Raw genomic sequence first — 12500 nt, forward strand, 5'->3', positions numbered from 1 at the left:
AGCACTCAATGAACAAATGGCAGACAGTGCTACAGCTCCAAACAAAAGAGGGACTTGTGAAAACGAAAGCCATCCCCATTAGAAGAGGAATATTCCAGGGAGACACGCTCTCTCCACTCCTGTTCTGCCTGGCACTCACACCTTTAACAGAATTGCTAAATAGAACTGGATGCGGTTACAAATGCTATGGAAAAACAGTCAGCCACCTTCTATATATGGATGACCTAAAATTATATGCAAAAAACGACAAAGAGCTAGAAACACTACTACAGACAGTACACGGCTTTACCAAGGAAATAGAAATGAAATTCGGATTAGAAAAATGTGCCAAAGCAACCCTGAAAAGAGGAAAATTAGTTAAAAGTAGCAATATAACACTAGATAAAGCCAATGAAATAAGAGAACTAGACGAAAGCCAACCATATAAGTATTTAGGAGTCAATGAACTAGATAGGATACAACATACACAAATGAAAGAAAAAATAAAGAAAGAGTACTATAGACGAGTTAGATCAATACTAAAAACAGAGCTCAATGCTAAAAACAAGATAATGGGTATCAACACTTTAGCTGTCCCAGTTATAAGCTACAGCTACAACATCCTTAACTGGACACTAAACGAACTATGTAAAATAGACAGGAAAACAAGAAAAATAATGACAGGATATAGGATGCACCACCCAAAACCTGACATAGAAAGGCTATATATACAACGCACAGAAGGTGGCAGGGGTCTTATACAGCTAGAAAACTATTATAAAATAACCACCATAGGACTGCAAAAATACCTACTCCAGAAGCAAGGGAAACTAATACAAATAGCCACAAAACACGAGCAAAACAAAAAACTGTTTTCAGTATTTAAGGAAGCTGACAAATACAAACAAGAAATCAATCTACCTAACAAATACGAAGAAGAAGAAGAAGAAGAAACAACAAAAGCTATAAAACAAATGAAATCCAAACTAAAACTAGAACAGCAACGGACCATGATAAAACGATGGCAAGAAAAGCCCCTACATGGTAAATACTGGGCTAAACTAAATGCGAAAGAAATAGACAGAGAAAAATCCCAGCAATGGCTGAGAAGCTCAGGACTCAAAGCAGAGACTGAAGGATTTTTAATTGCTGCACAAGACCAAAGCCTCCCCACCAGAAATTACCAAAAACACATAATGAAAAGAAATATAACAAGAAACTGTAGAATATGTGGAGATCGACAAGAAACAATAAATCATATTATCTCTGGCTGCCCAGTCCTGGCTAAGAAGGAATATATTCACAGACACGACAGAGCTGGGACCTATATACACTGGAAGCTATGCCAACATTATGGAATAGCAACAAAAAAAGATGGTATAAACACACGCCAGAAAAGGTCACAGAAAACGAGAAAGCAACCATACTCTGGGATATGCCAATACACACAGATAGAGAAATTAAGGCAAATAGACCAGATATAGTTGTCAAAGATCATGAAGGAAAAAAATGCCTTCTAATTGATGTTTCAATACCAGCAGATGACAACGTTTCTCTAAAAGAAATGGAAAAACTTTCAAAATACAAAGACCTGGAAATAGAGATAACTCGAATGTGGAATCTAAAAACAGAAACAATTCCTATCATAGTAGGTGCCTTAGGTATAATAAAAAAATATTCAGACAAATACATAACAAAAACACCAGGACTTACAAATATATATAACATACAGAAAATTGCACTACTGGGTACTGCACACATTCTACGCAAAACACTTTCAATACAGTAAACATAAGAGCACCACAGCAAACCACAGCACATACCCAAGGCGCACAGAGCTGCGCTCGGTAGTGAAGTGAAAGCACGTTATAAAAATAAAACTACTGAATAATAATAATAATAATAATAATAATAATAATAATAATCAGTATTGTTGTACTTGGGGATGGACATATTTTGCCAATTAAGCAGACACACTATATGATTGGTCTTTATATCAACTTTATTATTATTATTATTATTATTATTATTATTATTATTATTATTATTATTATTACTACTACTACTACTACTTGTTTCTTTATTAAAACTCTTTCGTCATACATCCTGCAATCGCTTCAATGACTTTTTATCCCGTGTCTCTTCTTTTGTTTAGTCCATTGTGTGTGTATGTGTATGTGTGGGTGCTCGCCCGTTAATGATCTGTTTATCAATCAACATGACTTTGCTCACTTGTTTATTTGGTTAGCCTGATGAGTTGAGAGTCGCATAACATCTTATGTAATCTTATGGATGTTGTGCATAATGCTTACCTGGCTCTACTGTGCTAACGTGACAGTGAAGACTCTCAATGAAACAATTGTAGCAATACGAGATAACCCATTCGCCTGTTTTTATAAAGCGTCCCGACAATCGGGACTACTTCTCGGACCTGGGACGCCGCCCATCCAACTGGACGCCGCCTCCAGGCCAATTCAGTAGCCTAGACTTGTTCGTGGATGACTGTAAGGCGTTGGTCGAGCGTTTCGACTTAAAAAAAAGACCCCTCCGGGCCAATCTCACCCGGGCCAATCTCACCCGGGCCGAATCGGTCGCCCTCCGCAATCTCCGCCGCCGTGACGACATCGTCATCAAGTCGGCGGACAAAGGTGGAGCAGTGGTGGTGTGGCGCGCGGACCTTTACAAGAGGGAAGCGCTCAGCCAGCTTCACAATCCCCTCTTCTACCGCCTCCTCCCCTCCGACCCCACCCCCTCCTTCCAACGGCTTGTGTCCTCCACAATCCATGACCTCATCTCCTCCTCTGCTCTCCCTGCTACCGCCACCAACCTCATCGTCCGCACACCTCGCACCTCCTCCATCTACTTCCTTCCCAAGATCCACAAACCTAACAACCCTGGCCGCCCCATTGTCTCTGCTTGCAATTGCCCCACCGAACTCATTTCAAAATACCTCGACCATATTCTATCCCCGTTAGTTGCTGCCCTCCCATCCCACATACACGACACCAACCACGCCCTTCGCCTCTTCAATTCCTTTTCTTTCCCTCCCGGCCCCTCACACCTCCTCTTCACCCTGGACATCAAATCCCTTTACACCGTGATTCCACACAACGATGGTCTCCCAGCCCTCCAATACTTCCTTGACCGCCGCCCTGATCCCACACCCAGCACCCCTACCCTGCTTCGTCTGGCAGAACTCGTCCTCACCCTCAACTGCTTCACGTTCGCCGGAGATACCTACCAACAGGAATCTGGGGTCGCGATGGGGACGAGAATGGGGCCCAATTACGCCAACCTCTTTGTTGGTTACATTGAGGCCCAAGTATTCTCCCAATTCTCCGGTCCGACCCCGGAACTATACGGTCGCTACATAGATGACTGTATAGGAGCCACCTCCCTCTCCCGTGAACAGCTCTGCCTTTTCATCTCCTTCCTCTCTAACTTCCACCCCGCTCTTGACTTTACTTCTACCATCTCTGACACCTCTGTCAACTTCCTCGACATCTCTCTTTCCATCAACCCCCCCTCCAACTCTCTCACTACCTCCGCCTTCTTCAAACCCACTGACTCCCACCTCTACCTCAACTTCTCCTCCTCCCATCCATTCCACACCAAACGAGCCATCCCCTACTCCCAGTTCCTCCGCCTCCGACGTTTGTGCAGCCTGGACCAGGATTTCGAGACCCAGTCCCAGTATCTTGCTCGTCTGTTCATGCATCGAGGATACCCCTCCCACCTTGTCCAATCCGCCCTCGCCCGCGCTCGTCGAATCGACCGCACCACCTTCCCCACACCAATCTCCTTCCCCACACCAATCCCCTAACCGTACCCCCTTCCCACTCCGTTTCCACCCTGCCACCCTACCCCTTCGTCGGAGGATCCTACGGGCCTTCCGTCGCCTCCAGCTCGCTCCCACTACCCACCCCATTTTCCCCAACCCACCCTTATCCGCTTTCAAACGCGCCCGCAACCTACGCGATCTACTGGTCCGCAGTACCTTCTCCTCTTCCTCCCCACCCCCACCCGGCTCCTTCCCGTGCTCCAGATCCCGCTGTCACACCTGCCCCTTCATCACCAACACTACCTCTGTCACCGGATCGAACCTACAAACACTTCACATTCCACACAGTTTCACCTGCACCTCCTCCAACCTTATTTACTGCATCAAATGCACCCTATGCAACCAACTCTACGTGGGGCAGACGGGCCGCCGGCTGGCCGACCGTTTCACCGAACACCTAAGGGACGTTCGGCTAGGTTCGGACTCCCCTGCAGGCCGTCACTTCCAGCTGCCCAACCACTCTCCCTCTAACATCTCCATTTTTGGCCTCGCCCTGCACCATGGGTCCACTCCCTCGCGACTCCACTTGGAGCAACGCTACATTTTCAACCTTAATTCTTCTTTCCCCTTCGGACTCAACGCAGCCCTCTCTTCCTTATGATTCTCCCCTTTACGTCCCTACAACACTTTACATAATTTTTTAAAATTTATTTATTTTATTTTATTTAATTTTTTTTGTAAATTTTTATTATTATTTTTTTTTAACCCCCCCCTCGTCCCCTTTACATTATATCCATTATTCTCTCGTTATTACACTTACTTTTTTCCACCTTTTATCTCACCCCTACCTACACGCACACATACCCACACACCTTACATATATACCGCCCACATACATGACAAACATACATACGCGCCCTCACACACACATAGCCGAACGCACATATATACACACACACACCCATATATACGCGCACGCCTACATACACAGCCGCATACACATGCACACACATACGCACAGGAGTGCACACACAAAATAACACACATACCTGGCACACATACGCACGCACACACATAAACACACACATACACACCCTTCACATACATACACAACACACACACATATACACACATGCACACATACACATAAACACACATGCACACACACCTCTCACATACATACATAACACACACGCACGCACGAAAACATACACAATATACACATACACGCACGCACAAAAAATATACACACACGCGCACACGGAAACACATACAGACACACATAAACACACACACACCCGTACCTAACACTCACAATCCCACACACACACGCACATCCACACATATACACACACACGCACACACCCACATACACACACACACTTCTCACCAACACTACACACTCACACAGACACGCATACAATCATACACACATGGGCATAAACAACACACGCATATACAATAGCAAACGCACGCACACACACGTACACAGCAACGCACATACACGCAACATGCACATACACACAAACACACACGCACGCACAGAAAACATACACATACACACACGCGCACATACAAAATACACACACACACGTACACGTACCTAACACCTACAACCCCACACAAACACGAACACACACACACTCAAATAACCACCTGTTGACCTTCTACCTACACTGTCTATAGCGTCCACTAACCAGTCCTGCTACTAATTTCTTCCACTACGTCATACACACACACACACACAAACACACTAACAGATAAACCACCAAACCATGCACACACACACACACACACACACACACACATACATACGCACACACACGTTCTGTTATCACACACACACTCGCAGACTTTCGCACGCGCACCGATATTCATCTCCCTTTTTCACTCTCCTATCTTAGAAAGAACTTTTCCCCCACCACCTCCTCTTCCGGTCTTTTCATAATGTAACCTCGTGGGCATCGGTACCATTTTCCTCTTCTCCGTTCTTCCATTCTCCGAACTTTCCATCTTTCCGACGAAGGGCTACGCCCGAAACGTCATACACCCTCTCTTTCCTTTCCTGAGCGTCCAATAATACTATCCATATCACGTCCTCACTTTGTTGTTTTTTTGTTTTTTTTGTTATTGTTTTTTTGAACTATATATATATATATATATATATATATATATATATATATATATATATATATAGTCAATCCAAACAAGACCAAGCAAGAAAAAACAACAACGCGAGGACGTGGTATAAGTACTGTGTCATTGGACGCTCAGGAAAGGAAAGAAAAGAAAGAGGATTTCACGTTTCGAGCGGAGCTCTTCATCAGAGATATAGAAAAAGTCCAAAGAAGGGAAGACGGAGAAAGGAAATCTATATATGTGTGTGTGTGTGTATGTGTGCGAGTAATATATATGTATATATATGTGTGTATGTATGCCTATGTGTGTGTATATTCGTACATTGGTTTATGGCAGACGAATGAGACATGTTGAAACTGAAAGTGAAAGTTTATTTCGCGCGTCGTGTTCGCGCCATTGCGATCTTCGGTTGAGAACTGAATATATGCATACAATATTATCTCTATCTCTCTTTTTTCTTTATTTCAGACACACACACACACACACACACACACACACGTATTTATATATAAAGATTGAATATTCAATAATGTTGTACTCACAGAGCCATAGTTCCTGCTGCTGGCAAGACAGCCGTACGATCGGTCATAGGAAGGCTGTTGGAAGTAAAAAAGAAGAAACAAAAATATTTATATTTAATATTAAAGATTAATACAGTTTAAAATAATCTTGGCATGTCTTGACCAAGTTGTAAACTAAAGGAAAAGAGCAAAACTGGATTATCAATATTTTATCAACGGTCTTCGAAAACATGACAAAATATTTTTTCTTCGATTAATATGATCTTAAGTGGTTAATTTTACTTTTTAAGTAATTATTTTAGAGCAAGCAAGACTAAACTTATTATAGTTCAAAGATTATTCTTTTTTCCTACAGACTAATATTAAATTCTATGTAATGTCCGTCACATACGTAAGTTCAATCTACAATCTATTCCAGGCACCAGCAACAATTTTTGGAATACTCTACTTTTTATTTTTATATTTGCTCATGACTACTGGCTCGGGAACGAAATTTGCTTTGGTGTGGGGTGGGGCAGACCCATGTTCAAATATTTTTTTTACAAAGATCTTATTATTATTTAAAAAATATTTTTGCTCTTTGTTCTTTGAGAAGAAACCTAACTTAAGATCAATTTTTAAGCACTGTTTTCTAAACCTGAAAAAAGTAAATAAAGGTGCAATTATTGATTTTTGCACCCCAGAAAAATTTTAGGTGCGCTTGCACTGCCTGCATCCACTGTTCCCGGGCCCATGCTCATGACGCGCTTAAATATTATATCGTTTCTTAAACACTATTAGCGTAACTTACACATTATATCGTATTTTTTATACGACTATATCATATTTTACATATAAAAATATCCTCGGGCATTCCATGAATTTTTATTGCCATTATTGCCAATGCATATGTGAACAAAAATTGCGTAAATCGTGACGCAAAAGGCTATGAATCAAAAGGCCCCAACTGCTTAGTAATTCAAACGCATTAAATTCTACAGAAAGTTCTCTTAAAAGCTACCGTTTTACCGGTAATATGTATACATATATATAGTTGGCCCAACTGTTGCTGATCCCTGATAGACACTATCAATGATTAATCATTGACTACTTCCAAATGCCTCCATATCTACACTGTATATATATATGTATGTACATGCGTATTATTAACAAGATAATGCTTGACAACAATATGACTGCTTCAATACGCTTGAGTATCTTCCCTAAAGCTAAAAAGAAAAAAAATAACAAAGAAATAACAAAACTTTGAGAAGATACAAAGATGCGTCTAAAAAATGGTATCGTTGTCAGGCATTACATTATTAATAGGAGAAATTTTGACTCTACATTTAAAAATGCATTGAGTACTGTTATCCTGCTCGAAATCAAATCGAGATTAATGTTCTATATACATATACATATACATATGCATATATATATATATATATTCATGAAATAATGAGTGCTTGGTTTATTATTTGAAAGCAAAGACACAAAAACATTTAAAACAGATGAAGAAACATAAGTTTTAGATAAAAGCAGTATTATTTCATTTATGAGTAAAATACTGAGCAAAAACAATTGAGTTATATATAGTGTACATACAATATAAAATCTCTGACACAGCCACACACAATATTATGTATATATATATGTGCATATATGCATATATATGCACATATATATATGCATATATATATGTATGTATACCCATATATATGCTTATATGTATATACATATGCATACATATATTTATATATATATGTATATATATATATATATATATATATATATATATATATATATATATATATATATATATATATATAATTATATATACATGCATATGTACACATGAATATACGTTAAAAAAGATTGAAATAACAAATACATGTAAGAAAAGAATAACAACAATAAGAAGAAAAAAAGCTCAATGGAACAGAATCGTTAGTAACAATTCATGCCTGAACCAGTTGTTAATATGTTTACAGTGCATTGTGAAAACAATTTTCTTTGTTTTTGGTGAAGGATTAAGTTTTTCAGAGGTTATAAATAGTTATTTCAAGTAAGAAATTTGTTAGCTATTATTTTTTAAAGTACATAAGAAAGAGCATATGTGAACAGAAACAAAATGAAGGCAGAATATCGCTGTTTTGGTATATCTCGCATTATTAACGTGTTTCATATATTAGATGCATTGTTCCTCGAGTTGGGGAGTGAAGTAATTTTGATTGGACTACTTTGGTCGTGGTAGGGTGGAAAGGGCTTACTTCAGAAATGGGAGAATAAGTACCAACTAAGTAAAACTTGGGGGTGTAATATTGAGCTGAAAACCAGGAGGAAATGAATGAGCAGTGATTTGACCACATCTGCTGTTTCACCAACGGGAAGGTGTTATAGTTTAGGATCGAAACAACCGATGATCATTAAGTACCGTCTGATGATATCAGTTGCTCCCGGCCAAAGTTCCACTCACGTCCACAAAAATTTAAACTACGTGTATACATGTGTTGAGTGCTACTTCCATTCGTTTCTTCACTCATTCGTATATATATATATATATATATATATATACACACGTGTGTGTGTGTGTGTAGATATGAATGTGAATATAAACATGTAAGCATATGTATATATACTCTTGTACTTGTTTCAGTTATTTAACTGTGGCCATGCTGGAGCACCGCCTTTAGTCGAGCAAATCGACCCCAGGACTTATTCTTTGTAAGCCTAGTACTTATTCTATCGGTCTATTTTGCCGAATCGCTAAGTTACGTGGCCGTAAACACACCAGCATCGGTTGTCAAGCGATGTTGGGGGACAAACACAGACACTTAAACACACACATATATATATATATATATATATACATATATACGACGGGCTTCTTTCAGTTTTCCGTCTACCAAATCCACTCACAAGGCTAGAAGACACTTGCCCAAAGTGCCACGCAGTCGGACTGAACCCAGAACCATGTGGTTGGTAAGCAAGCTACTTACCACACAGCCACTCCTACGCCTATAAAAATTCATATGTACATATATATGTATGCGCACACATACACGCTCCCCCTGCGCGCACACATACACGCTCCCCCTGCGCGCACACATACACGCTCCCCCTGCGCGCACACATACACTCATGCATATAACCTTGGAAGATTTACAATACTTCCATTCTCTGGCGTATTCATCGTCACAGCTACTTCGAAAGCCACCAGCATTTAATAACTTCTTTTTGTCTTTATTTTACAGGAGACGACGCCGTCAGCTTTCTGTTTCTTTAACCTTATACTTTGTTATGTTTAAGGAACTAGAATTAGTTTTAACGGGATTTTAGGAATCAAATTCTAAAGGGAAATTACATGTTCGTCGCTTATTTATTTAAAACTTTTTTTTTTCCCGTAAATATTTTCTGTCGTGGTCTTTATATATAATAATATATTATATTGTTCTTAGTGAATTTTTTTCACTCCAAAGCAGAATGAAAAGATATATTTAGAATCAGATCTGTCACGTAATTATCCCCCTTTATTTCTTTCTCTTTTGTTTATGCAAGTTTATTTATATTCATTCTAAACAATTTTAGTATTATTTACTCACTGAGACACCTATTATTGTTATTGTTATCATTGTTACTTCTATTACTAATATTAGTAATATTATTATTATTATTATCATTATTATCATTATTTCTGTTGTTGTTTCTGTTGTTCTTGTTTGTATTTTTCTTATATTTGATGCTGTCGTTGTAGACACCACCATCATCATTTTCATCGTCTGCTTTACCTTCAACATTGTGACACCGTTAGCGTCTTTGGCATTGCGATCAAAGGTCCTGTTCGTTCAGAACTTCACATATAGGCGCAGGAGTGGCTGTGTGGTAAGTAGCTTGCTTACCAACCACATGGTTCTGAGTTCAGTCTCACTGCGTGGCACCTTGGGCAAGTGTCTTCTACTATAGCCTCGGGTCAACCAAAGCCTTGAGAGTGGATTTGGTAGACGGAAACTGGAAGAAGCCCGTCGTATATATGCATATATATATTGTGTGTCTGTGTTTGTCCCCCCAACATCGCTTGACAACCGATGCTGGTGTGTTTGCGTCTCCGTAACTTAGCGGTTCGGCAAAATAGACCGATAGAATAAGTACTAGGCTTACAAAGAATAATTCCTGGGATCGATTTGCTCGACTAAAAGGCGGTGCTCCAGCATGGCCGCAGTCAAATGACTGAAATTAGTAAAAGAATATATTCTCATTCTCTCTGCATTTTTCTCGCGTACACACACATACATAGAAACATACATACATACATACATACATGTGTGTATGTGCGTGTTTGTGCATGTGTGTATGTATATATGTGTGTGTATGTGTTTGTATGTATATGTATGTGTGTGTGTGTGTGTGTGTGTGTGTGTGTATACAATAATGCCTCGATATATTAGTTAACTTGTTCCCGGAGACCGCTCGTAAAAAGAAAAGTAAAGCAGAGCAATAATTTTCCATAGTAGCAATGAAATTTTATGCCGTCATTTTACTTCGTCGCTATGCACACACACACACACACACACACACACACACACACACACACACACACACACACATGTATGTATATATCAGAAGATTGAAGGCTCTTCCCGAAGCATAGGCTCATAAGGCCGGTTTTCCTAATTCTGTCGAGTGTATCCCCCTTTCCCACTATATTCCACTGGAAGGGGTGCCGATCCTTTACAAAATTTACTTATTTGTGCCAAATGGGGGTTTGGAGTAACGTGAAATGAAGTATTTTGCTCAAGAACACAGCACATGCCCGGTCTAGGAAACGAAACCAGAATTTTACGATCATGAGTCCAACAGCCTAACCACTAAACCATACGCCTCCATATAGTATATGTGGCGCGTGTGTGTGCACGTATGTGTATATATGTATGTATATATATATACACGTCAGAACGATTTTCAAACTTTTGAGAGAACGTGAAATATTTATTTTGGGGAACAGGATCTCAAAGCACATATAAAGCTATGAATAATTATTCCTACTATTGGCACAAGGCCTTGACAATTTTGGGGGGAAGGGGACCTTTCGATTACATCGACCTCAGTGCGTAACTGGTACTTATTTCATTGACCTCGAAAGGATGCAAGGCAAATCGACCACGGTGGAATTTGAACTCAGAACGTAGTGGCAGACGAAATACCGTTAAGCATTTCGCCCGGCGTGCTAACGATTCTGTCAGCTCATTGCCCTAATAAAGCTATAAATAAGAATATACAAATATTGGGTTGAAAAGCCCTTTCTTTTGGGCAGCCTTTGATTTTTCCTACCTAAATTGTTTTTTTCAATCCAGTATTTACATGCTGTTACTTATAGCTTTAAATGAGCTTTGAAATCTTGCTCCCCCAAATAATTATCGCACGTTATTTACACACACACACACACACACACACACACACACACACACACACACACACACAAATACATATGATATAACATAATATAACATAATATATTATAATGTAATATAATATAATATATATATATATATATATATACATATATACATATATATATATATATACACACACACACACACACACACACACACACATATGTATATATATATATATATAAGCGCACACACACGCATGTATATATAATGTACAAAAATACGTACAAAAATAGACTGGCCTATTGATCGTAAACTCGCACGAAACTCGTTAAAAAGACCGTTGGGAATAAAATCTGACGGCGTTTTACTATGATGTAAGAGATATTTATAGCAGTACGGCAAGTAAATGTAGACAGAAGTTGTCCTGAAATTTCAAGTCCATCTTCTAAACGTCTTGACTTCTGTTCTCTTATCGCAGTGGGTGGCGACGAGAACGGCTTCAATCATAGATCTTCTGTTCCTTCTTCCTCCCTAAGCTAGATAACTTAATTCAACGTAACTCATCTGATCTCACGTAGTCTTGATGAAAGAATGTCTTCATCTTAGTTTATTCTGCCTACGTTAGGCAGCTTATCTCTTTTTTTTTTTTCATGGGTCACTCGCGTGCAGATTGCTTCATGATTTTGTCACAGGAGTTTCTTCAGTTCA

At 39.5% G+C, this 12500-nt stretch overlaps 1 protein-coding gene and 1 long non-coding RNA gene across 51 annotated transcripts in view; one reads left to right on the forward strand and one right to left on the reverse strand.

The window, feature by feature from the left end:
• LOC106868745 (FH1/FH2 domain-containing protein 1) overlaps positions 1-12500 on the reverse strand; it is a 357696-nt gene that overhangs the window by 210213 nt on the left and 134983 nt on the right. For all 47 annotated transcript variants that reach the window (XM_089357753.1, XM_089357767.1, XM_089357752.1 and 44 more), the window contains one exon: positions 6442-6495. In XM_089357753.1, the coding sequence (XP_089213879.1) occupies positions 6442-6495 (54 nt within the window). The remainder of the gene's footprint in view (positions 1-6441; positions 6496-12500) is intronic.
• The window catches only part of LOC128248733 (uncharacterized), a 181110-nt gene that overhangs the window by 50107 nt on the left and 118503 nt on the right, over positions 1-12500 (forward strand). The gene's annotated exons all lie outside the window — the stretch shown is intronic.

This window comes from Octopus bimaculoides, chromosome 9, assembly GCF_046866305.1.
Source record: "Octopus bimaculoides isolate indiv1 chromosome 9, ASM4686630v1, whole genome shotgun sequence".
NCBI lineage: Eukaryota > Metazoa > Mollusca > Cephalopoda > Octopoda > Octopodidae > Octopus > Octopus bimaculoides.